Below are 27,980 nucleotides of genomic sequence, written 5' to 3'. Positions count from 1 at the left end.
GCTAAAGCTCTTTTGTGAAGCCCCACCCTTTAATTCCTGTATATCTTGGGGTCAGCTTTCTCCTCAAAAACACCAAAAAAGTGGTAGTTTTATCCCTGAACAGCTGTCACAGCATGGATTATAAAATAAACCTTGTCACAGGCCTGATTTCTTACTGCCTTCTCCCTTTTCACTCAGTCATTATCTACATCGGTGGAAAAAAGATGTAATATATACACTGCATCCTGATGTAAGCAACACTACAAGGCAGTAAAGAATCAGGCCCTGTCTGATTTAATGGTTTGATGCTACTGATTACAACAATGCACTGCAAAGCTTTCCTGACTGAAGCTGAATCAAGTGAGAAGAGAAACAGGCATGTATGCTTTGTGCGACAGACTGCAGGCCCCAGATCCACTGTACTGATAATATTCATTTTTTATTGATATCTGTATACTTTTACTAACAGGGTCAAACACAAACAATCCAAATGACTTAATTTAAAAAGTGCTTGCATAGAGTTCAATATTAATGCCTTGTTATGGGAAAACACCCTTAACAAAAGAAAATGAAGTCAAGAATGTTGGAATAGGCCTATAGTTCCAACATTACAATTACAAAGACAATGAGAAATTCCTACATAATTGTAATCCTGCATGTCAGTTTGTAAGCAATTCACCATTTCAGTTATTAAAATGCCCTAAATCTGAGTCTCATATTATAAGTGATTGTCAGTGAATGTGCAAGTACAAAAGAGAACCATGAATCTTGTGTGTGAAAGATCAAAAAAAACTGATCCAAAAGTGCGTATATATGGCCTGACTATGCAGCCCTTCTTCAAACCAGGCTATAACTCATATCAAAGAGAATCGTGCCTAAGTAAAGAGTATTCAGGTAGATTTTTTAGTCTGGAAGATGATAGGAGGAGGCATAGAAATGTATTTTCTAAATGAACATAATTGCAGATGTGCCTTTTATGGATTTATTTACTTAATGTTTCTTAGCCATTCAAATACACAAAGAAACTAATTTTTTAAATATGTAAAATATAATTTGTGAAATATATTTGTTGTACATGTTACAATCCTACCATCAATCCTAAAAGGAGGTAAGAGGCAGCTGAATACCAAAAGCCTAATCCTCAAACTATAAAGTGCCTCACACTTAGAGCCTTCTCACTCATGAATGAGACAGTACAATCACTCATTTCAGCAGACTTCCAGTAGTATAAAGCACTAACAAAGCTCCTCCTGACATAGTCTCATAATGCAAATATAATTGACTAAGTAGTATTCAAACTTGTAATGAAAAAAGCAATGCTAGTCATAAATAACCAAGATAACTCATAAAACTGGATTATTTAACCAAGACTGTAAAGGTTGAATGACAGTGAGCCTAATTGCAAAACATGAGCTTTTTTAGATTGTAGTAAGTTGTTATTTGAAATAAGGGTTGTAGGTTCTTCTAATTTTCATTGAAACTGATCTAATTTTGACTGGTTTTTCATTCAGTGTCCACGTATCCCAATGAATCCCTGTTGCAAGAAACCTTCCAGTGAAACGATGAACACCATTGAGATTTGCAAGGCCACACTGGTTGAACCACCACCCTGTCTTGTCACTGAAGTTACTGCAACTCTTCACAGGCTGTTCCTTAATAGTGCACACTGGCCTGCACCCATCATTATCAACATCAAAGGTGCTGAAGGGCATTGCATTCTGGTTATCTTCCTGTCTGTATCCCCGAAATGCATCACCTGATTGAGACAGATCCAAAATAAATTATTTTTGTACAAAAAGGCTAACACTTTCACTTCATACGTAAATTGTGGGGGTTTTCCTACAAATTTGTTACAATGACATTTCTTAAAATATCCCAGGTGGCAAGATATCACAATTAGAAAAGGAAAAAAAAGATTGTGTGTTGATGTTACTCAGTTGTATCAGTGTAACAACTCACAGGGTAAGGCTCCAAACAAGTCACTCCACCCTAGAGTAAATTTGCTCCTCTGATAGTGAGGAGTAAGTACACAAGAGTGTAAATTATAGAGTGTAAAAATCATGTGTCAACCCTCCTAGTCAATTTCATCAAAGTAAACCGGTCCCTTCACTTCCTAGTGGTCAGGTTACTGTAACAATTACTGCCAGTAGCCATTTTAGAAGTTCTGCCCTTCTTTGTTCCTAATTAGAATAAATTCACCATGGAGTAAAATCAGGGATAAATTACTCTGTGGTAATCATGCCACATTCTTTGTGTGGCACGACTGGAAATCCCATCAGACCTAATTAGCTAGCTAACAGAAACACACTACCCTATTTCCAGGTCCAGTTACCCTACTCCCATATTTCCAGTCTGGGAGGTTGTGTTGCTGTCTGTTTGCTTCAATAAACTATTCTGACTCAGCCCCACTCCACAAAAGAAAGGTCTGTGGCTGCCGCTGTGACTGAGCACCTTGCAGCTGTCTGCAAACAAAGTGACCGACATAAAAAAAATTCCCATTGTCTTCAGTACGTAGGCCCAGAGCAAGTGAATAATCATTAACACTGAATTCATATTTTTTTCCCTTAACTAAAATCTACTATAACTGCTTTGCTAGCAAAGTTCATTGATACATGACTCCATTAAAGGTAATTTTTAAAGGAACTAGAAGGTCTTAGTGTAAAATTAGATGTTTTATGCCCACATAAAAATGGCATTCATCAAATCAGTCACCATAACAGTAACCATTACTCAGTTTTTACAGTTTTTACATTCATTGTGCACAGAAATACTTACTTATTTTCTGGAAATATGCAACTTAGAAGTAGACATTTTTCATATTAGCCTACCTAAACATTCCATCTTCTGTACCTTGTGCAGGGAGGAAATAGATTTCTTTTAATACTTAAAACGACAGTCTTACCTGCATTTCCTGAATAGTGCCCTAAATGGATTTTAAAAGAACATACTTCATCCTCTACCCAAAAGTTGTCATAAGAGGCATACGCATATCTGTCATCTTCTGATTCCAAAACCACATGAAGCTTGAACCTGGCTGCTTTCTGATTTACTATATGAAAAATTTTCCTCAGGCCAAGCCAAAATTCTCCTGTAAAAGAAATGTAATATAACCTACTTGAGAACATATTGATCTCTTCCATTTTTCCCTACTGTATTTTGTTTCCTGAACCAAACAAAATGAATAATAAAACTGGTTGAAAGGAATATGTTCATTTGAAAGATTTAAGAAATGAGACAATTCACTTAGGAAGTCCACAAACTGGATTTTCATATACACGTTATCTTTCATTATGACTCAGCAATGTGTATGCAAAATTGAGAACTGTCCTCATTTTATCTTCTCCTTTGACATATTCTCTCAGTGATTCTCAACCACTGTGCTGCAGCATATTGACACAGTTAGATGTGCAAAGTCCTACATGCGATTCACAAGATAAACCAAGAGATTTCAACAAGGAATCCATAGCGTTGTAAACAAACTGACCTGTTGGAAGTCTTCCTGAGTTCTTTGTAACAGAAAAATCAAACCATTATTTTTCTGAAGTCATATAAAGTAATTAAAGCTAAGAACTGACATTTTCTGAGGGGTGGTTTCATCTAAAAATGCTGGACACTGACAGACACAGAAAAAAAAACCCAACCAAAACCATGCTTTACCAGAAACAGCAGTGCATTACTTTGACCCAGCTCCGTGGCACTTGTACAGATTAGAAACTTCAGTGGAGCTTTTTGGCACTTTTATCTAATAGCTGATTCAACTGGTTTATCTTGAAATCTCTCGGTTTTATCTAATAGCTGATTGAATCAGCTATTAGATAAAAGTGCCTTAAAAGCCTCACTGACATGCCTGACCTATACAGACATTGGGAAAGCTGGTTCCAACTAATGCAATGCTTCTTCTGGGCACGTGCTGGGCTCAGCACAGCAGTATGCCAAGTTTTAAGTGCCATTTTTTAATATTTTTTTTGCGAAGGGGGGGCGGTTTCACATCTGCAAGCAGTCATTGAGAAGTATTCCTTTCACTGAGCAAAAATGGGTGTGGGTTGCCTGCTAGGCCCAGAATAATCCAGTGTCACTCATAATGGTTCATTTGTAAATGGTACAACCATATACAAATCTAAATCAATCCTCTTGAGTAGAATTTATTTAAGAATTAATATTTCTGCTCATTTCTAAGAAATGTAGGCGCAAAAGAGGTTTAGTGGTCTGCACAGCTGAAAAGTCATGATCTTCCCTTCTTAATACCTCTGATACAATTCTGCAAGAGGAGCTGTCCTTGGATTTGTTGAATGAAAGGGAGTAGCTGGGAAATAATTCTACCATTATGCCATCTGAAACATTTGCATTGTAACCCCACCTTTCACTTGCTCATAACTTTCGTAACTTGCATCTATGAGATGAAACTATGCAGGTTTTGTTTCTGCTTGGCAGACAATGTTGTTTGGAAGTGTGATCAAAATGGTTGAGGTATTGTTTAAATCTTAAACACACTTTCCACCTTATGAAAGGGGGAAAAGAACTTTTTAACTGTTCTGGCAATAAAGGCATGGAATTTGTAGCTGGGAATAGTTATTACTGAGGAGTGAAGAGAATTTACTTCATGAAATAAATAAAAAGTAACTTTTAAAGAGCAAGAACTTTATCTTACAATTCTTAGACAGCTAAAAGGCCCTTAGACTTCTGTAGGAGTCTTGCCTATGCTGTGGCAATCAGATTGGTTCCAAGGCCTGTTTTTTACATTAATAAAAAATAAATTATCTTCATTTTTCAGATTTTTAATATCTTTTGAACATAAAAAATATTACCAGAAAGATCACCAAATCCATCCAGGTATTCAGACCATGTCCGCTGGAATTCAATTATCCCATCAGTTCTTTTCTGAATCACAGTCCACCCACCTCCTTGAAAATCCATGTCACACAAAACCTAAGACAGACACATGAATGGCTGGAGTGAATAGATCTCGATTAACCATTTACTGATGCAGCTGTAATATGGAAAATAATGATTTTTAAGTCAAACAGATTCAGAATTTTACAAGGTAACTTCTCTCTGAAACATTTCAACAAAAGGACTCAAGATAGATCACTGGAACTAGTAAACTACATTTTTTTTAATTTGCCTGCTAAATGGTTGGAAGACTTGCTAGAGATTCATTCAATCAGGGAAACCTCTTTCCATACATGCATGTCTTGTATTATCATCAGAAATTATATATGTGTCTCAATAAGTATTGTGATATGGTATCTTTACCTTGGCCTGAGCTGTAAATGCCATGCCATGATATATATTACCAACTTCCTGTCACAGAACTACTTTTAGTTAGAAACTGCCCTTAGGTACAATTTCAACAAGATAGGCAGATGGGCTTCTCCACTCAGGGCTGGTGATTTGTGCACATTCTTCCCATTTCTACTTTTAGTCTACATCTCAATGAACTTTACAAACAAAGCATCTGATGAAGTACACTGTTGCGTACAAAACCCCGTGACCCTCTGAACCAGTTAACTTCCATGGTGCCACCATACTCTGTCTTCTGCCCGACATTAGATTAATATGACTAACTACCTCTCAGCAACACTGTGAAGCAGTACTAATCCAAACTTACCAATAGAAAACTATACCACCAACTAAGTCCCAAATATCCAGAAATGGCCACTGGTGTTATCTTGTTCTCTCATGCCCTACCTGAAGCATCCTGGGACAGATTTGCTGAGGTGATAAGCCTCTGTTGCTTCCCTTGATTTTAGCTGATGCTACAGGCTTTTAGTACTTCTGAAAATCAGGCACGCTGGTTCATGGCGGACATCCTAAACCACTTATTGCCTCTTTTCTTTTGCTGGAAGTCACAGAGAAAATCTGTGGCACAGATGAGAACAGGACCTGAATGTTCTGAACCTACTTCTATGTCTGTTCCTTCACCTGAGGCTATGTTTTATTTTATTGTGTTACTTTTGAAAGATTGCTTATTTTTGCTGGAAAGTCAACTCTTTAAAAAGGTTTGCTGGCTTTGGTTATTTGGGGATTATTTTTACAGGAATATTCTGCCTTTTTACAAATTTGTATTTTAAGTTATATTTTGCAAACCTTCTAAACTCCTGACTGAATGCCTTCGCAATGCATCATGTGTTGTTATTTTGATTTAACTTCTTAAATACTTTGTTCTTCTATATTTTTATGTATTTACTCTTTTACACCTCATCACATTAAATGGATTTCTATTATGCTGTTTTCTTTTTAATCCCATTTTTCAGTAAATTAAAACACATGCTTGCAGATATTCTTTCTGAGAACTCATCAGCATTATCTATTCAGCTCTGTGTGATATCTTTTAGGCATGGAATTAGTCACCTTTCTGCAGGTAGAGGCTTTTTTCTCATTATTTATTTATGTTTATATTTAGTGTAAAACTTTGTTCTTTGCTTCATAGGATCATGGGGAAGTAAGGCTAGAAGGGACCTCACAAGGTCATCTAATCTATCCCCCTGCTCCCTAACCCACCAAGTGTCTGTCTAACCTGCTCTTGAAAACTTCCAAGGATGGAGATTCGAGTCTCTCTAGGTAGCCTGTTCCAATTCCTGATCTCTCTCAGGGCCCCTCTAGATGTTCAGATCAAGGCACAATTGGATCTGATGCTGGATCCCATAATCACACTCCCCTATCATGCATGTGTGGCATGGCAGGAGGTGTGATTCTGTGAATCACACATCAGATCCTATCATGCCTTATTGCCAATGGAGGGGGAGCCCAGGATCATGATCCCCCGCTCCACCTACACTGGCTCATGCTGCTACAAGCCCCACAGCTGTTGCGCTTCCCAGCAGGGGCAGTGCAGGGAATGCTGCTGCTCCTCTGAGTCTCATCAACTGTGGGGCTCACAGCAGGGGCAGTGCAGGTAACACAATTTTTGTGGAATAACTTTGTGGCTTATTACTTCTTTCATTAAAACATTAATTAATTGAATGTGTGGCTGAGTCAGAATTTAAGGTGTGACATTAATCAACTGGCTTCTCAGTCCTATTTGAGTCCTTGCCCATTCCCCATAATCATAGATTTCATAGACATTAGGGGTGGAAGGAACCTCAGAAGATCATCGAGTCCAGCCCTCTGCCCAAAGGGCAGGAAGTCAGCTGGGGTCATTGGATCTCAGCAATAAAAGCATCCAATTTACTCTTGAAGGTGTTCAATGTAGGTGCTTGAACCACCTCCGATGGCAGGCTATTCCAGACCTTGGGACTCGGACACTAAAGAAATTCTTCCTTATGTCCAGCCTGAAACGGTCTCGCAGTAGTTTATGACCATTCGACCTAGTCATCCCTTGGGGCGCTCTGGTGAACAAACATTCCCCCAGATACTCGTGGTCACCCCTGATAAACTTATAGGTGGCCATCAGATCACCCCGAGCCTGCACTCTTCCAGGCTTAAGAGCCCCATGGCTCTCAGCCTGTCATCTTAAGGTCTTTTTTCCTGACCTCTGATCATGCACGTGGCTCTTCTCTGGACTGTCTCAAGCTTCTCCACATCCTTTTTGAATTGTGGAGCCCAAAACTGGACGCAGTACTCCAGCTGCGGCCTCACTAAGGCCGAGTACAAGGGGAGAATGACGTCCCAGGATTTGCTTGAGAAGCATCTATGGATGCAAGCCAGCATTTTGGTCGCTTTACTAGCTGCAGCATCACATTGCAGGCTCATGTTCATTTTGTGGTCAGTGATGACCCCCAAGTCTCTTTCTTCCGTAGTGCTAGCCAGCATAGCACTGCTGAGCCTATAAGGATGCTGCAGGTTTTTCTTCCCAAGGTGAAGAACCTTGCATTTTTTGGTGTTGAACACCATCAGGCTCTTGTCCACCCGTTTGCTGAGCATGTCCAGGTCAGCCTGGATCACCCGCCTATCTTCTGGCGTGGATGCTTTGCCCCAAAGTTTGGTGTCATCGGCGAACTTGGCCAGTCCACTTCTGACTCCAATGTCCACATCATTAATGAAGATGTTGAACAGTATGGGTCCAAGGACAGAGCCTTGGGGGACCCCACTGGTCACAGGGCACCATAATGATTGACTTCCATCAATTATTACCCTCTGGGTCCAACCACGGAGCCAATTTCCCAGCCAGCAGATCGTGGTGGACCCAAGGCCACAATTGGCCAGTTTGGCCAAGAGGTGATCATGGGATACCAGATCAAAGACTTTTTTGAAGTCAAGATATATGACATCAATCTCTTCTCCCCTGTCCAGGTAATAGGTTACCTGGTCGTAGAAGGTAATGAGACTGGTCATGCAAGACCTACCCACAACAAACCCATGCTGGCTATCTTTTAGGATGTTGGTTGGCCAGTCCATTAAGGATGGCCTCTTTAATAATCTTTTCTAAGATCTTCCCCGAGATAGAAGTCAGGCTGATGGGCATATAGTTAGCCGGATCCACATTACTCCCTTTCTTGAAGATAGGCACCACATTGGCCTTCTTCCAGTCTTTGGGCACTACACCAGAGTGCCAGGAGTTTTCAAAGATCCGTGCCAGGAGCTGGGCTATGATTCTCACCAGCTCCTTGAGTACCCTTGGGTGTACACTGTCAGGGCTGGCTGACTTGAAGGTATCCAGCTTCTCAAGGTGTTCCTTCATGAGGTCAGCATTAATGGAGGGCAGGGGATCTCCCCCACCAGGACCGCCCTGTCCCATAGGACTGATGAAAAACTGACACAAAGCACCCATTTAATAGGTTGGCCTTTTCCTGGGCGTCAGTTGTCAGTTGCCCCATTTGGTTCAGCAGGGGTTCAATGTTGCCCTTGCTTTTTCTCCGGCTCCCCACATATCTGAAAAAGGACTTTTTATTGTCCTTGATGCTTGAAGCTAGTTGGAGTTCAGTTGCAGCCTTGGCTTTCCTGGTTTGCTCCGTGCAGGACCAGACCAGTGCAGAATAATCCTCCTTGGAGGTGAATCCCATCCTCCATCCTTTGTAAGCCTTTCTTTTTAGCCTCAGGAGGTCTGCTAGATCAAAAAGAATTAGAAGAAAAAAAAGAAAAGTTTCGTTTGTTCTGTTTAGGTTGGGGCTTCCTGCCACTAATTGCCTCATTAGCAGCTTGTTACGGACACTGCCCTGTCTCCTTTGCCATGCGGAGCTGGCGTGTGGGTTCCATGGTTCTCTCACGGCCGTTTCTCGCCCTCTTGGCCCCCGGCATCCCTCTCCCCTTGGGGTCCAGAGGTTACTGGGTCTCTTCAGGGGTCTGGGCCGGTGATGCTCCTCCCGCTGTCCACTTTGGCTTCACCTTGCCTCTTGGTGTCCCAGTGCAGAAACCGCGGCTTCTTCCCGCGCCATGGCTCCGCTCTTCCCCACACTCACCGTTGTTTCCACAGCCTCCAGGTAAGTGGTGTGTGGTTCAGAGCTCCAGGATCTCTTGGCTCATGTTGATCCTGCATTGTGGATCCCTCCTCTTGGATCCTTCTCCCAGAGAGAGTTTCCCCTGCAGCGCCTCTCTCATCTTGTGGTGCCCAAAGGCAACTTTCCCTATGGAGCGTTCGCTTCATATCCCTGGGCACCGAGGCCCATTGGCTCTCTGCAGGCGTGGGGCATCTCCTTGCCCCACCGAGCCATAATCACTATCAGCTGCAAGAGTTCTCAAGTAACAGGGTTTCGGTCTGGAACCCTGTTACACATAACCTAAGGTGTAATGTATAGACAGTCTCATACATGTAATGTATACATGAGGCCTCATAGTCAGAATGTTCCTCCTAATCCAACCTAAATTTTCTCTGCTGAAGCTTGAGGCCATTGCTCCTAGTCCTGTCCCCTACAGCCACAGAGAAAACCTTATCTCCATCCTCCCCATAAACAGCCCTTCAGATATTGGAAGACTTATCAAATCCCTCTCAGTCTTTCTCTTCTCCAGAAAAATTATCTTGTTCTTTCAGCCTTTCCCATAAGTCCTGCTTCCTAGACTCCTAATCTTTTCTCTTGCTCTGCACTGGACACTCTCCATTCTGCCCACATCCTTCTTGTAACCCCTTAGATCTTTCTTGGCAGTACTGCAGCCCAGCCAGTCTATTTGTACATGCAATTATTCCATCCAAAGAGTAAGAATTGTTCTTCTTGAATCTCATCTGATTGACTGCATATCATTTCTCCAGTCTAGATCCTAACCCTACTCTCCAGTTCAACTTCACCCAACTTGGTATCATCCTCGATTCACTAAGTGTACACTTGATCCCATCATCCAAATCATTAATGAAGAATTAAATAAAGCCAGAGCCAGGCTCCTGGTGAACCCTACTTGATACCTCATACTAACTAGAAAGCAAGACATTGATGACTACTTGTCGATTATAATAATCCAACCAGTTGATGATTACTTGTGTACCATGCTTCACTCATTATTTTAAGGAATCTTCCTACTTATATATACAATGACCGACTCTAACCTTTTTGGACACTACAACTAACCTGGAAAAGTGTCAAAAATACTTCTGGAGTTAAATTAATGTTATCATTTTAGATGCATCTGGCAAAAGTTATAGCAAGAAGAGTAAAAAAAATCCCTCTCCTCACTGAAAAGTTGTAGTTATATCTTCCTCTGTAAATCATTGGCAATTCCTTGATTCCCAGATGATCTCTGCCACAGCCCACTGATGGGTCTGGAAGTGACTTAAGAGTCCAATTCTTGAGCCACGGATCTGGCTGCAGATGTTTCAGCTCTTTCCACAGCAGAGAGTAAACTGTAGGCTTGGATTCTTCTCCTTTGCCACTGTCCACTCTCTCTTCTCTCCTTCAAGGGCAGGACACTTTACATCAAAATGGGCTGCTGCTTACTGAGGTTGTAGCACCACTGGAGTCAGTTAGCAGCCAGCTCCTCCTATGGCTCTTGATGATGGTATCTGTCTTCCTAAGATATGCCTTCAAAGTGTCCTTGAAGAATTTGCTCTAGCCATTATGAGATCTCGGGCCATAACTAAGATCTCTTCCAGGTTGGTGAACCTCCTTCGGCGGGCTTTAAACTAGGCTCGTCGGGGGAGGGGGAAGATGAGGGCAGAGGAGACGATGAACTACCAGGCCCAGCAACAGCCAGCGAGCCCAGACCAATGGTCAAAAGGGAGAAACAGGTAAGCGATGGGGGACGGGGCATTCCTGAGACTAGGGGGTCAGTGGGCACAACCGTTGGAGGCCTTAAATGCCTCTACACGAATGCTCGAAGTATGGGGAAGAAGCAGGAGGAACTCGCCCTCCTCCTAGCTGTCACCAGCCCTGACATAGTAGGGATCACAGAAACGTGGTGGGACTCATCGCATGACTGGGCGGTGAGTGTCAAGGGCTATAGGCTATACAGGAAGGACAGGATAGGAAGGAAAGGTGGAGGAGTAGCACTCTACATCGAGGAGGAATATACTTCCTCGTTAATTAGCAAGGGGGTAGAGGGGGGGCACTCTGAGGTGCTCTGGGTTAGAGTAAAAGGCAGTCCAGGGGAGAGAGACTTAACGGTGGGAGTCTACTATAGACCTCCCAACCAGGGAGAAGAGCTCGACCAGGAATTCTTAGGTCAGCTTACAGAGGCAGTGAGGGCTAAGGATGTGGTCATCATTGGGGACCTGAACTTCCCAGACATCTGCTGGGAGGAGCAGTCAGCCAAGTATGATCGCTCACGTCGGTTCTTAGCCAGAGTGCAGGACCTCCATCTAACCCAGGAGGTGCACAGTCCCACCAGGGGAGACGCCTTGTTGGACCTGGTGCTGGCCACGGGTGATGACCTGGTGAGGGGGCTGCGGGTGATGGGCCACCTGGGAGACAGTGATCATCGCTTGCTGGAATTCACCATCCAGCGTAAGGTGGCAAAGGGCTGCAGCAAGGCAACAGCCCTAGACTTTAGGAGGGCTGACTTCAACAAGCTAAGGAGGATCGTTGGGGAAGCGCTGAGGACCCAGAGGGGAAGGGAATCAGATGTCGAAGGTGAGTGGTTGCTCCTTAAGGAGACGATCCTCCATGCCCAAAGGGAGGTAATCCCAACAAGGGTCAAAGGGAGCAGGAGGGCACATAAACCCCCATGGCTCACTAAGAGCATCCGGGAATGTCTCCTTGCTAAAAGGGAGGCATATACCCAATGGAGAGATGGGGTCATCACCAAGAAGGACTATGTTACAGTCGCCCGAGGATGTAGGGGGGCAGTCAGGAGGGCCAAGGCAAAGTTGGAGATAGGACTAGCTTCCCGGATTAAGGACAATAAGAAGTCCTTCTTCAAATACATAGGGGGTAAAAAGAGGGTCCCGGGTAATGTGGGGCCCCTGCAGGACACGATGGGCAACTTAGTCATCACACCAGATGACAAAGCTAACATATTTAACGATTTCTTTGCCTCTGTCTTCCTAAGTAGGGACCAGTTCAGCCAACTCCCTGCTGGGCCCCCCTCGGGCCCCGAGAGAGACACGCCTGGGCCAGGGGTTAGCGAGGAGTTAGTTAGGGTACTTCTGGAGAGGCTGGACGTGTTCAAGTCCGCTGGTCCGGACGATCTTCACCCTAGGGTTCTACAGGAACTGGCCGAGGTCATTGCGGGACCCCGGCGCGGATCTATGAGCACTCATGGTGCTCTGGCGAGGTGCCGGAGGACTGGAAGAGGGCCAATGTGGTCCCTATCTTCAAAAAGGGAAAAAAAGAGGACCCGGGAAATTACAGGCCAGTTAGTCTTACCTCAATCCCGGGTAAGCTCTTTGAAAAAATTATCCTGGTACACATCCAGGAGAGCCTTGCGGGGGAATGCATGCTCAGGGGCAACCAACATGGGTTCATCAGTGGCAGGTCTTGTCAGACCAACCTGGTGGCCTTTTACGATCAGGTCACCAAATCATTAGACGCAGGGGTTGCTGTGGATGTAGTCTTTTTGGACTTCCGGAAGGCTTTCGACACTGTCTCTCACCCTGTCCTCATCAAAAAGCTGGGAGACTGTGGTGTCGATGCCCACACGGTCAAATGGGTCGCCAACTGGTTGGAGGGCCGCACCCAGAGGGTGGTAGTGGATGGGTTCTTCTCGACCTGGAAGGATGTGGGCAGTGGGGTTCCGCAGGGCTCGGTCCTCGGGCCCGCACTGTTCAACATCTTCATCAGTGACTTGGATGACGGGGTAGAAAGCACCCTGTTCAAGTTTGCTGATGACACTAAGATGTGGGGGGATGTGGGTGCACTAGAAGGGTGCAATAGGCTACAAGCTGACCTTGACAGGTTGCAACGGTGGGCGGATGAGAATAGGATGGGGTTTAACACTGATAAGTGCAAGGTGTTGCACATGGGGAGGAAGAACCGGCACCACACTTACAGGTTGGGGAACTCCCCTCTTGCCAGCACGGAGACGGAAAAGGATCTTGGAGTCGTCATTGACTCCACGATGAACATGGGCCGGCAGTGTGGGGAGGCAGTCAAGAAGGCCAACCGTACCCTGTCATGCATCCACAGATGCATCTCGAGCAGGTCCAGGGAGGTGATCCTCCCCCTCTATGCAGCACTGGTCAGGCCGCAGCTGGAGTACTGCGTCCAGTTCTGGGCGCCACACTTCAAGAGGGACGTGGACGATATGGAAAGAGTTCAGAGGAGGGCCACTCGTATGATCAGGGGTCAGCAGGGCAGGCCTTATGAGGAGAGGCTATGGGACCTGAACCTGTTTAGCCTCCACAAGAGAAGGTTAAGGGGGGACCTTGTGGTCTGCTACAAAGTGGTCAGGGGGGATCAGCAGGTATTGGGGGAGTCCCTGTTCCCCCGTGCGCTGCCAGGAGTGACCAGGAATAACGGTCACAAGCTGGCGGAGGGTAAGTTTAGATTAGATATTAGGAGGCGCTACTTCACAGTCAGGGTGGCTAGGGCCTGGAACCAGCTTCCAGGGGAAGTGGTGCAGGCTCCTAGCCTGGGGATTTTTAAAAGGAAGTTAGATGAGCACCTTGCCGGGGTCATCTGACCCCGGTGCTCTTTCCTGCTAAGGCAGGGGGTCGGACTAGATGATCTACCTAGGTCCCTTCCGACTCTAGCTACTATGAAACTATGAAACTATAAGAACAGAGCACCATGCATTTGTCAGCACTGAAATTCATTCTGTTAGCTCCAGCCCAATTTTTCAATCTGTTAAGATCCTGCTTATTGGGCTCTTGTACAAAATGTTCACAGTCCTCCCCAGTTTCATGTCACCTGAAAATTTTCTCAAGAAACTGTCTATTTCAGCATCCGAATAATTAATAAACATGTTGCACAGCACAGACCTAGGACAGATCTCTGTGAGAGACTACTGAAAACCTGCTGCCATTCTGACATGGATCCATTTATAATTACCCTCTGCTTAAGCCAGTTGTCTATGCGCCTTATACTAGTTTTGCTTAGCTTACATTTCTCCAGTACTGTATGTTTACAGGATTTTGTCAAAAGCCTTGCTGAAGTCCAGGTATATTATATCCAAACCATTCCCTTCATCCACCCAAGCAGTTAGTTTGTTGAAGGAGATCAAGTTTGTTAGCCACAATTTGCTTTTAGTAAATCCATACTCATTGCTTGTGATGAGTGTTTCCTTCTCCAGATGGTTTCAAATGGACTTCCTTAGGATATGCATCCTGGGCATTCAGGTGAGCCTAACCCATCTGTAGTTCCATGGGTTCTCCTTTTACCCTTTCTTTACAGAGGGGCAATAAGTTTCCAGGCTTCTGGTACCTCTCCCATCTCCCACACCTTCAAAAATGCTATTACCAATGCCTCCAAAATCACTTCTACCACTTCCTTCAGTACCTTGGGATGATATTCAGCAAGCCCTGCCCTGCCCTTTCTGGAATTTAGCATTTTAGTTCTGTTGACCTGAGATCATTCAGACCCATCAAAAGCTCTCTGACCATTTCTTTCATTATCTCATCACTCAGCATGGCTCCTTCCTTATCCAAATAATCCATATTAGCTGTCTGGTCACAGCCTAGTTTTTGTCAGGAGATGGAGGCAAAGTATGTGTTGAGTAGCTCTGCCTTCTTGGTGGCTTCTATTAAGAGTTCCCCCTAGCTATTTAACAGTGAACTGCAGCATGCCTTGTAGGTCTGCTACCCCGAGTCCCAGCAGGTGGAGGTCTGACCCCTTTGCTGCTCTCTCCAGCCCCACTCCACCTCCGTCTCCCACCTGCCATTCTTTGACTGAAATCCACCTGTTTGGAATCTAGTGTCTTAGTTATGCTGAATTCCTGATTTCACCATCTCAGGATCTTGAATTCTATCATACTGCAATAGCTTCCTCAAGTTTTCCATCAGCTTCACATCTTCCCCAATTCTTCCCTATCATCACAGCAAGATTCAAGATAGATGTTCCCCTAGGTGTATCCTCAACCTTCTAGAACACAAAGCTGTCCTTCACACAAGTTAGAAACTGGCTCAACAGTTTATGCTTGGTTGTCTTGTTCATCTAGCAGCTGTCCAGAAAACTGATGCCTCCCATCAATACCATCTCAAAACTTTTATCTTCAACCAAATACATCCTGATCGCCTATCTTTTTCCTGAACCAGGAGATGCTCCCTGTTTTGCTGGTTAGGAATAATTTTCTAATTTCCAGTGCAAATTTATTCGTGAGTACTTCATACCGATTTTTCTTGTCCCACTGTCTTCCTTTTCTAGTGCTTACTCTTAATGGATTTATAGACAGCAGTTATATCCTGTCTTGACCTTCATTTGGCTGAGCTAAACAAGCCATTCTCTTTCAGTTTCTTCTCGTAAGATTTGTTTTCCATCCATTCCATCAGCATTAACTTTCTCTACAGCTTTACCTAGTTATTAGATAAGAAAAGAATATGTTTAAGCCAGTAGTTCTCAACCTTTACAGCGCATGGGCCAGACGAGTGGGGCAGAGCCAGTCAGCACACAGCCCAGGCTGCAGACTGGCTCTGGCACATCAGGGCAAAACCAGTACGCAGGACCATGTTATCCAACTCATGGGGTTCCCATTAGTAGGATAACATGGTCCCGCATGTGTAGTAACAGGGGAATGATGGCAGCATTAATTGCTATAGGACTCTCAGAGCCACGGCAATTTACACTTCCACCACTCCCCCCACTGCCATATTTCTACCCTCATGGGAAGCCCCATGGGCTAGATAACTCAGCTCTGTGGGCTAGATGCAGCCCATGAACCATACCTGGAGCAACACTGGTGCGGGAAGCCACACTGAGAAACAGTGTCTGTGTTAAAATTGTGCATCCTTGTCAGTTTTGGCAATAGCTTGGGAGACTACAAGTAAATGTCCTGAGGTCTATGGGGCCTAAGAGAATTTCTTCCAGCCCCTCAAGTTCTGTTTAGTTGTCACATTGTGCCTTGTGCTACTTCCACAGTCCAGCTATTCATGCCCATGACAATGGCACAAACACTTGTAAACACTGTGAGATGTTTTGTAGAAAAAAGGATGGTCCTGCTGTTAGGACACTGCCTTTGGATCAAGGGAACCTGAGTTTAATTTCCTACTACACCACAGAATTGCTGTTATCTTGAACAATTGCTAACCCTCTCTGCACCTGACCTTCTTATCTCTGAACTGGACATAATAAAGCTACTCTTTATTAGCTTTATTGGGTGTGAGGAGGCATGAGAGATGTATATGGTATATCAGATAATAAGCTTTTCTCTTCCACATGGAATTCATTTTACATGATAAGGGATGCCAAAATTCTACACCAAAGATTAAAATTCTTTGTGGGAAAGATTTCAAATAGTAATGACGACACAGATACCTGGATGATTTTTAATACAATTCTGATACTGAAAAACATTCAAAGAAAATAATTAAAATTATAAAACATATTCTTATTATATATTCTCAAGGAAAGACCGTTCAATGTGAAATAAGTTTGTTACCTCATAAGCAAATTTTGATCCTTCTGGATGGATAATGTACAGGCCAGATGGAGTTTTTGAAACAGAACCTACGGTATCTTTAATATCAGTGCAATCCAGTCCTAGAAAACAAATTATTCATTGCAGTGCAGGCTAAGCACTGTAAAACCAAATAACGGTTAAACATATATAGGCAGACATTTTGCTAAGAATGTTTGAACCATCTCAAATTATATTTTGATGTAGATAAAATATAAAATGATCATTTATCACAGTTTTTTTAATGAAAATTCTCTCAGGTATGATCAGAAAATGACAAATTTTAGAGAACTTCCATTATACTATACCCCTTTAGAAAGTTCCTGCAGAAGATTTCTTCTTCTGGCCAAAGATAAAGGTGGAATATAATTCGTAATAAAAAACAGCACTGTAGAGAATGTAAATATTACACATCACAGGTCTGATCCTACAGGTTATTTCGTATTAAGAATGCCCTTCATTTGAAAGCCTGTCTAAATCTATCCTTATCATGCAGTTGCTCCAGTAAGAGATATCCACAAAAATCCTTGCCTTACATGCTGAGTCAATGGAAGATTTGTCCAAGTAAGGATTTCAGGATAAGACTCTAAAGTAATTGCTGACCTTCCTCTGCAGATATTTGGATTCACAGTTATTAATCTTTTAATCAAACTATGTATCAAAACAGCTCTGTTTCTGAGTTTGAGCTCAATTACTCATTGATTTAGCAAAGTGAGTAGCCTCATTGAAGTTAATGGGACTTCTTGGAAGTAAATTTCCTCTCCTTGGAAGGGTGAAAACAAAGAGTACGTATGTGAAGCAGGGGTTTTGTACTTAGTTTTATGCACAGGTGTGACTTTTACCCAGTATGAGCAAAGAAGCATTGATTTACAAGGTACTTAGAATCCTGTCCTCTCGCTACAGAAAGAACTCAGCACCTCACAGGATCAAGCCTGTTCAAGTCACAGGATCAGGCCAAGTTTAAGCCTGATACTTTGCATGATTTTTTCCACTTAAGAGTAAGTTTGGTTTAAAAACAGCAGTAGGAGCTGCCATTATCAGGAACAAAGTTCATGTTTGCCTAAAATCTCTCCCAAGCATGCAATTGGTTCAACTAACGGTATCACCCCTCAAAAATATCCTTGCCTCTTGCATATTTCCTAGACCCTCAGAGCTACAACATTATTTCAACACTTAACACCTTCAAACATTTTACAAATTTTCCAAAGATGATATATGGAGAATGAACACCAAGTAAGTACTATAAATCCCATATTTTCTTCACTGTGCTTTTCTTATTTTTTTGTCAGGATATCATAAAGGTAAACAGTGAAGTGTAAAGGTTAAGCAAGGTAAGTATTTACCATGAGACTGAACTGTTTTGTAAGGAAGCAGATCCAAATGCTTTTGCAATACTTCTGCATTCAAAAGAAGGACCCTGTTCATAAGTTCATTCACCTGCAAGCATAAGGTCATTTGAACATACTCAGACTGGAGCAGCAAGATTTGAATTCTAAAGACTTGCTTATTCCCTCCCAGATGCACACACTCTGAAATTTATTTTACTGACAAATAGCAATGCACATGCCTAATGTATTAATGTACTGAACTCAACACCCAATTTTCCACATCTTGTGTCTATAGTCTATTAGGTCTTGAACCAACTAGCACTAACATCAAGAAAAGTCTTTCAATGGACCAGTTGGGACTTTGACCGGGCCCATATAGCTATACAAAGTGAGCGTACACTGTAAAGCACAGTCAAATTAGCATGGCAGTATTGTCCATGGCATTTATACAAGTGTAAATCACTGTCCAAAGTGGAAGGCACTGGAGAACAACATCTGAGTTTTTATTGTTTAAGTAAAATATAAACCTTAGATAAGCAACAATGACCATGCTAAATTAGAGAAAATTCACTAAGTATAAAGGAAAATGAGTACCTGATTAGAAAGATAATCCAAAGACGACTGTTGATCATCCATCATATTTCTTATCATTTGTTTTGTACTTCTTGCATATTCAACAAGGGAACTCTGCAGATTTCCTTGAAAAGAGGTATTGTCAACCATTATATTATAGACATAGACATTAGGGCTGGAAGGGACCTCAGGAGATCATCGAGTTTTATAAAACTAAAGAACCATTTTAAGCTAAATAAACTCCATATCTGTTTCATGAAGTTTAAGGCCACTGACAAACATTCAGTTAAAAGGTATGATGGGATCTGTTCTGCAATCCCAAGATTCATACCTCCTGCCGTGCTACATGTGCATGGCAGGATGTGTAATTTTGGGATGGTGGATCTATCTATGCCCTACTTGCCAGTACAAATAAGGTCTAGCAAAAGTGCCCAACCAGCTGATTGTCAGCTGGCTCCAGGGACCCATCAGGCAGTTTGAGCCCCTGGAGCTGGGCACTAACCAGCTGGCTGGGGACAGCATGGGGACCACATAGGGGCCTGTTCGAGCCCCACGGAATTCCACCCAGCCACACAGACGTTTTGATCATGCATTTTAAGACAAGATTTAAATCAGCCACAAGATCATTACGCATTCTTATGTAATAATTGTGTGGCTGTTTTTGCTTTGTGTTGTACCCTTAACTGCCTGAACAAGTGGCCAGATTACACTGTAAAACATGACTAGCCAGTTAATCGTGCTTTAAGCATAACATCTGCCAGGGGCCTAAGTGAATATTGAAGGTAACTTATTTCAAAGTGCTCGAATGAGACTTAAATCCTCAGTGTATGCAAACTGTCATGGCTCCGTTGACTTGTGTGGAATTATGTCAATTTAGCTGAAGATCTGCCTCTGTGCAAACAAGAATCTCATCCTCTTCACATTTGGGATGCTTAGAGAACAATGCTTAGAGAACTCTGGAGAAGATTGCTTTAGTGCCTGTGTAGCATGGCAATGCAGAAGAGAGTATAAGGAGTCGTCTCCCAGGTAGACATCTGCACTAGGGACAGACCGTGGCACAGTCCTGCACTAGGGACAGACCATGGCACAGTCCTTCTGTGCTCAATAGTAAATCATTTGCCTTGTGGGGCAGGTGCTGGTACATATTCTTAGGCAGAATCAAATAAATACTACATAGTGTAGTGTACTGTTCACTGCTGAAGCAAAAGCTTTTCTCAAAAAATACATACTGCACATGTAGTGTTTTTCTCCTCGTAACATCTTTGCTTGAACGCTGCATGGTACAAGGCATTGTTCTTTTTGCTTTGAAATAGCTGTTGATTTATTTTTCTCACTTGCTTTACGAGGTTCTTCCACAACATTGACATTGGGTGTACCCTGTTATACCAAACAATGGAAAGAAAAATAAATTAATCATAAAGCATATATAAAATAGTTCCTGAGAATCAGAAACAAGGCAGGTCATCATTTACATTTTCCACCACATCATCCTTTTAAAAAGTTCAAGTAATGTAAACTATACTGGTCACCTAATAAATCACAGAAAAAACAAAGTTTTATATCCTGCAAAATTCTCTGGAGTGTTTCCTGATCCACAGCATCTCACAGGATTGAGACGGGGATGAATTTTTAAAAAATTTTAAAAGTTACTAACCTTTACACTGTGCATTGTAAACCACAGACCTGAGCTGCCAAATACTACTGAGCCATTCACAATACAAGAGGCACCATATTCACAAGAAGATGCTTCCCATACCACATCCAAATTAATATATTTACAGTCTGCTGAAGGGGTAGGTCCTTAGTGAACTCCATTGGAAAAAAAAGTCTTAAATTCCTCTGAAGTGGAAGGTAAATATTTACATGGACACAATTTAAATAATCAGATTTTAAGGTAAAGTATGTATTAGAGAAAAGGAAAGTAGTGCCAACATTCTTTCCCCATAACTTTTTGTGGATTTATTAAACAATTTTAATTTTTTTTTTTGGGGGGGGGGGGGGTGGTTCCTATGTCCCTGGTCCTGTGCAGAAGACCATACAAAGAGAAAAAAAACCCATAAAAGTAAATATTCAAAGATCTGTCAAGGTAAGAAATGGAAAAATGTTTTCTCCAATTCCTTTTGGTTATGAGACTCTTAAGTGTCCCTTATAACAATACTTGCAACAACTCATAACAGGATAGTATAAAACTGTGGCCCCTAGCTCATTGGCAACACACTGCCCGTCAGACCCCCGCAATACTGACCACAGCCACAGAGCGAAAAACAGTTAAAACTGAGGTTGACAGAGAGACACCTACAATAAAGCCTACAGAGCTCAATCATCTGTTTCCGTTGTGTAATTAGTTGGTTTGTTTCTTAAGCTGCAGCATCTAGTCTCTTATTTCAAAATAGACACAAAGCAACCCTACCATAAAAATGATGGTGTTATTCCCAGCCTGTCATCTGTTAGCTCTGGGATAGCAAAGATTAAGGACCAAAGATTTACTTGTACATTGGTCTGTGAAAAAGAAAATACTGCAATTGACTTTCCAAATGTTCTTTTCCTGTACAAGGCTGATTCTACTGCTTATTAATATCAGCATTTTAGCAAGACCATGTATTGTGTTTATAAACTGTGGTTTTTCAAACTGAGGTATATTTTTTTAAACATTCGGATTTTAAAAGGAAAAGCTCATTTAGCCCTGAATATTTCTTCACTATATTCATCCTCCCTTCCTGTTACAGATTCCTCCTTCTGGCAGTGACTCTATAGTGGCATAACACTAGAAAGTTTTTTGCCGGGAGCTGATTTTTACTTTAAAAGGTGAAAGTTAAAATTGTAAAATCTTTTTGTTTTCTATCTTTTAAGGCAATCTTCTGAATTAGTTCTACATTTACGTCTTTTGTCTCCTCTGTAGATTACTGTGTTTCTTTCTTGGGTCACAGCATCCAGTCTCTTATTTCAAAATAAACACAACACAAGAAAATTTATGTAACGGTTAAAAATAGCATTCTTGAACCAGAGTTTTATACCGAGGTTTCATTGTGGCTACCCACCAGATGTTCAATTAATGGCCCGCCCATCTTTCTTATCCAGTATTTATTTAAAAACAAAACCAAAAACACAAAAGTTTATGAACAAATAAAAAAATCAGATTCTAACCTAAGTTATACAGGTCTAAATTTTAGTGACAGAAGCAAATAAATTAGCCTGGATTTATATAGATGTAAATAAGATCAGATTCTGGACTTAAGATTCAAATGTTAAATAAAAATCAGATTTAAAAAAGCTGTGTTCCACCATTATTTAACTGACTTGTTGCTAACAATTTTGACACATTTTTCCTTATCAGAGGACACTTAACTGCTCTATACTTCATAATCCATCTGGAATAAGACCATCTATTTCAAAAACATCTCTCAGTATTCTGAATCTCTTTTAAGTTGCATTAATTATCTTATCAGAGTTATGTAATTAAGAAGCTTACCTTAGTAGAACAGGGTCTGATGTTACCTAACACAATCTTTCCTCCCCAACTGAATAAAAATATATTCAGACAAATCAATAAAGTTGCACTAAAGTGGATCATCTTTTACTTGAAGAAATGCAAATGCTTTGCCTGGTTTCAGATTTCTATGGAAAGGATTGTACACTATGAAGTCTTAAGTTAAGTATTTGGGAATGCTTACAGCACAAACAGCAGCCAACACATGTATCCTTTTATGCCTGGATTTAATAAAACATATTTCATTTACACAACAGATTGTTGCATCTCATATAAAACACTGTTTTCATCCTGTAGGCAAGTACTTCATATTACCCCATATCACACAACTAAATATATTAACACTTTAGTTTAATTAGATTGCACTAGGTCTTGATATATGTTACCATTTGAACATGCACTGAGGAGATCAGGTTAGTTAAAAATAGTTAATCTGCATCTTAATCATTTTAAATGTGTTTACCTTGAAAATGAAACTACTGTATTGTTGTACCAGCAGTGCTGAGGAACCACTTTCAGAATATGTAGGTTTCTGGTTTTAACTTAAAAATGATAACTACACACTGTGGTTTAAAAAAAAAGATCTGAGACTATGTGTCTAAAAAAAGTAATTCATCTGTGCTATATTGAAATTTTTTTATAGTGGCCAGTAATAGATTTTAGAGATCTCTCAAGCTCAGTTTGATACATCTCTAGGAATAAAGGGAATGAGAGTGGGCCAACTTTTAAAATAGTTTAAGGAAAAAAGTATTTTCCCTTTGCTATATGGTCATAGTATGCCTAAAAATCTGAAAAACAGGAAGAAATCAACACTTAAAAGCATGAAGCCTTAATTATAAGCTCTATAAAATGTTCACACCCAAAAAGTACCTGGATTTGGAAATTGAATCTTACATGAGAGTTGTGGATGCTATCTAAGTCAACGGCAGCTTGGAATATTCAGTATCACTCAAAATGAGACCTTCAATTGTTATAAATGGTTTCACAGCATCTCTATATAACATTGAAAGACACCAATAACTTCTTTGTTCATATTTTAGTCAAGCACGAGGAAGTGTGCTAGCTGCCTACAGAGTCCATGTAGTGCCTTCTTCTATGCTGTATGAATCATGATTCGAACAGGATCAGTTATCCCTCTGGTGGGCAGTCATTACTTACACAGCGATGACAGGAGACCAGTTCCCCCCTAATACCAGCCTTAAAACCAGCAGGTCAGAGACTACTCTGATACTAGTACCTGGCCTTCACACTGGCCCCTGCTCTTCTGGTAACTGTGTCAGATTCTGGCTTTGGGCTTCCTCCCAGTTGTAACCCTCAGCTTCTGACCCTGGGATCATTCTTCACTCTGATCCTGGCCAAGTGTGACCTATGACTTCCTAACTCCGGCTTCTGGACCTTGGCCTGCCCCTGATCATGATTTCAACACCTGGATTCAGGCTGTAGCCCTGGATTCAGCTCACATCCCAATTCTGACACGTGCACATGGGTGAAAAAGGATGGAGTCAGATCCTTGAGTCTGCTATTCCTCCTTCCATGCAGCATTGCCGAGTGGAACTCACAGAGAAGTACTGCAACAAGATGAAGGGCCATAGCAGATTAATTCCCTGGCAAAAACAGCAAAGTGGCCTGCTCCTGTGGGGCAGGGCAGGGCAAGGCAGGGCAGTAAACCTATAATCTAGCTCAGTGGTTCTCAACATTTTAGACTTGAGGCTCCTCTCACTGCAGCCAAGACTCCCATTGGAAAATGTCAGCTCTTAGTTTTCATTTGATTTTTGACTGCATAAAAATAATAGAGCAATTCTCCTGTTGCTAAGAACTCAGAAAGACCACAAAAGGTCACAATGCTTTTAACACAGTGGGTTTGTATTTAAAATCTCCAGGTTTATCTTGTGAACCATGTTTTACACACTTAATACTGCTAATATTGTACTGAATCCCACCCAGCTGTGAAGCTTGGGTGACCTACAGGGAACACCTGAAAAGCCTGGAGTGTTATCACCGGTGGAAGATCCTTGGCATAAAGTTGGAGGATCATCACACTAGTGTCCTCACCGATGCCAACGCCACCAGTATGGATGTGTTGATTATTTGACATCAGTTGTGGTGGACAGGGCACTGTGTGCAAATGTCTGATGTACGTTTGCTGAAACAACTATGCTCCTTACTCAGCCAAGGACAAAGGACACATGGGGGCCAGAGGAAATGCTTCAAGGACACCCTCAAGGCAAACATTAAGAAGTGTGGCATTGACACCACAAATTGGGAAAAACTAGCCTGGGACAGGTCTACGTGGCTTGCTTTGAGGAAAACCAACTTGCCCTGGAGACAAAAAACCAACAGAAATGGAAGGAAAGAAAACAGGACCGAGAAATCTGTGGTTCGACTCTCCCTTTAACCACCGCCTATGGCATTTGCCAGAGTCTGCGACTCTAGGGATCTTAGCCAAACTGACTTATCTGCAATCCTTTACTTGACCCATGAGAGTGATCATCCTCAATCCCAAGGGATCACCGCTGTAAATCCCACAGGACACCTGAAAGGATCTCAAGGCACCCCAGGATGCCTTGATCTAGCCCATAAATGGTTAGGAATGGATCTTTACTCCTCACTCAGGCAAAACACCCAATGCCCTCTTTCAGACTAAGAAATATTGAAAAATAAACCTCATCAATTAACAACAGTTCAATAACCAGTTGGCAGTCATTCAAGATATGCTTGTCGGTAAATATGCACTACAAAGACATTCAGTCACAAATGTATTTTAATTATCTGATGTTTCTAACGTATTACATGTAAAAGACAAGTTAATGAAAACATCATTAACATTACAAAATAAAACACTAAGAGGTTAGGAAATTCCAGGATTAAGGGAAAGATGATTCACTTTGCCTGTATACATGACTGGAGCCACAATCCCTGGATGGTCTTTTATGGAAACAGGAATAGAGCCTCTCTCAACAAATGTTCAAGTTGCTGATAAAAAGTCTGAGACACTTTCCCCCAAACAGTCAGAAAAATGGTTTAGCACAGTTTTAACATTCTGTTTTCCCTTAACTTCATTCTAAAACAAGGATGAATTGTTTTTGTTGAAAGCAAATAAATAAATCTGTGAAAGAGAACATGCAAATAAAAATGTTTAACTTGAATGATTAGGGGTTGGTAAAGTTGAAGTTCTAAGCAATCAAAAACAAGTTAAAAAGAGAAGTGCCATCTATTTTAATGACACCAGTTGCCATCAGCATCCCATTATTAACAATCATTGAAATTGTTTCTTTATTTTGAAAGAAACAATACTAATTGTAAAATGTATGACTCTTCACTTTTAATAATTAGAAACGAATAACATCTGTCAAGTTTGATACAGGCAGATTATATCAACCTAATCTTGACCAGGTCACACAATCCTTGGATGCAGGTATCGCGGTGGACGTAGTCTTTCTGGACTTTAGGAAGGTCTTTGACACTGTCTCTCACCCCACTCTTGTTAAAAAATTAGGAGATTGTGGTGTCGATGCCTATAGTCAGATGGGTCACCAATTGGCTGGAGGGCCGCACCCAGAGAGTGGTGGTGGATGGGTCATTTTCGACCTGGAGGGATATTGGCAGTGGGGTCCCCCAGGGCTCGGTCCTTGGGCCCGCACTGTTCAACTTCTTCATCAGCGACTTGGACGAGGGGGTGAAAAGCACCCTGTTCAGATTTGCAGATGACACGAAGATGTGGGGAGAAGTGGGCGTGCTAGAAGGGAGGGACAGGCTGTAATTGGATCTGGACAGGTTACAGGGGTGGATGGATGAGAATAAAATGGGATTCAATACTGACAAGTGCAGGGTACCGCACCTAGGAAGAAAGAACCAGCACCATACCTACAGGCTGGAGAACTCCCTTCTCCTCAGTTCAGAGGCAGAAAAGGATCTTGGAGTCATTACAGACTCCAGGATGAACATGGGCTGCTAATATGGGGACACAGTCAGGAAGGCCAAGCATACCTTGTCACGCATCTACAGATGCATCACGAGGAGGTCCAAGGAGGTGATCCTCCCCCTCTATATGACATTGGTCAGGTCGCAGTGGGAGTACTGCATCCAGTTCTGGGCGCTGCACTTCAGGAGGGATGTGGACAACATGGAGAGGGTCCAGAGGAGGACCACTCACATAATCAGAGGGTAGCAAGGCAGGCCCTACGAGGAGAGACTATGAGACCTGAACCTGTTCAGCCTCAAGATAAGGCTGAGGGGGGTCTGGTGGCTGTCTATAAACTAGCCAAGGGAGACCAGGAGGCAATGGGAGAGTCCCTGTTCCCTTGAGCACTAGTGGGAGTAACAAGGAATAATGGCCATAAGTTGATGGAGAGTAGATTCGGGCTAGATATCAGGAGGCGCTATGTCAGTCAGGGCAGCTAGGATCTGGAACCAACTTCCAAGGGAAGTGGTGCTTGCTCCTACCCTGGGGGTCTTCAAAAGGAGGCTAGACAGACACCTTGCTGGGGTCGTTTGACCCCAGTACTCTTTCCTGCCATGGCAGGGGGTCGGACTTGATGATCTGCTCAGGTCAGATGATCCTTCCGACCTGACCAACTATGAAACTATCTTGTAGGCTCCTTTTATAAAAGCAGCAATGAAGCAAACACTATTATTTCTCATAAGGTAGCCCCTACATTAAAATCTTGCAGGGACTTGTTCCCCATCACTTACGGTAGGGATGTCAAACTTACCCTGCCCCGCAGACCAGATGACTGGTATAGGGACTGGTCCACAGGACATATTTGTCCCAGGTACCCCATACCTCTTCCCCTGTATACCTGATCTGGTGATTGCTCTAGCCTGTCTGGGACCCATACTGCATGCTGCACAGATTTTGAAGTGACTGGAATGGGCACTGCAGTCAGTGCAGTCTGGCTGAAATGACATACAGTGGCCACCCCAGCCAGACTACACTATACGCAGTACCCACTTCAGCTGGTCAGGGACCTGTCCTGCATGCACACACACCAGGATCCATGCTGCACACAGTACAGGTCCCAGACTAGCTGAAGCAACTTCCAGATCAGGTATGTTGGGGTAAAGAGAGAGGGTCCCACACTATTTCCTATATCGGTCTGATCAGACCCAGGGGACATCACCAGGGACTAGATGGCCAGAATATGCTGCAGACCAGATCCAGTCCCCAGACTATGTCCAACTCGCCTGCTTCAGTACATCAGTTATTATTGATGATCTGGGTCATTTCTCCACTCTTTCTGTGTTGTTGGAAAGCTGAGAGTAGGCTGCTTCCTGTCCCTAAAGCAGGGGTGAGCAAACTGCAGCCCACAGGCCAGATGCGGCACACCAGGCCATTCTATCTGGCCCACGGAGCCCCTAAAATTTTAAAAAGTTAATATTTATCTGCCCCTGGCTGCCTGTCATGTGGCCCTCAATGCCTTGCCAAAACTCAGTAAGTAGCCCTCTGCCCAAAATCATTGCCCACCCTGCTCTAAAGGAATCCCAAGAACTACCTCAGTTCCTCAGAGACCTCAGCTGGCAGCTCCTCCTTGAAGCAGTCAACAGGGGCATATATCTGGTGTGCTTTATGGATACTCCTCACACTTTTGCCAAAAAAGGCAGACATTGGCACACGCCTACCTCCACTAACCCAGGTTGCAATACCTTTTCTGCTTCCACCAAAACCTACTGCTATGGCTGCTCTTCTTCCCACATGTTCTCTGTTATATCCTCCCCATCCATAGCCTCACCGAGCTCTGGATAAGCTGGCCATCTAGCAGACC

The 27,980-nt window shown here is 42.6% G+C and overlaps 1 protein-coding gene across 1 annotated transcript; it reads right to left on the bottom strand.

The window, feature by feature from the left end:
- Positions 1 to 1,048: 1,048 nt before the first annotated feature.
- ANGPTL5 (angiopoietin like 5) lies at positions 1,049 to 22,302 on the bottom strand. Its single transcript, XM_090031764.1, has 8 exons — positions 22,201 to 22,302; positions 19,961 to 20,108; positions 18,753 to 18,856; positions 18,174 to 18,267; positions 16,813 to 16,913; positions 4,785 to 4,905; positions 2,882 to 3,067; positions 1,049 to 1,735 (listed from the first exon to the last, which is right to left on the bottom strand). Exons 1-8 carry the CDS (start codon positions 22,300 to 22,302, stop codon positions 1,416 to 1,418), a joined length of 1,176 nt encoding a protein of 391 aa, XP_089887890.1. The 3' UTR covers positions 1,049 to 1,415.
- Between the last annotated feature and the right edge of the window lie 5,678 nt (positions 22,303 to 27,980).

Source organism: Crocodylus siamensis, chromosome 1 (assembly GCF_052110815.1).
Source record: "Crocodylus siamensis isolate JL-2025a chromosome 1, ASM5211081v1, whole genome shotgun sequence".
NCBI lineage: Eukaryota > Metazoa > Chordata > Crocodylia > Crocodylidae > Crocodylus > Crocodylus siamensis.
The sequence above is the reverse complement of the archived record's forward strand: the minus strand, read 5'-3'. Positions and strand labels throughout refer to the sequence as shown.

Coding starts and splice junctions, on each gene's coding strand:
- ANGPTL5 (XM_090031764.1), bottom strand. CDS start 22,302: ATGATCCACTTTAGTGCAACTTTATTGATTTGTCTGAATATATTTTTA. Junction 20,109..22,200: donor TCAGACCCTGTTCTACTAAG/GTAAGCTTCTTA, acceptor TTGGTATAACAG/GGTACACCCAATGTCAATGT. Junction 4,906..16,812: donor GATCAAAATTTGCTTATGAG/GTAACAAACTTA, acceptor TGTCTGTCTTAG/GTTTTGTGTGACATGGATTT.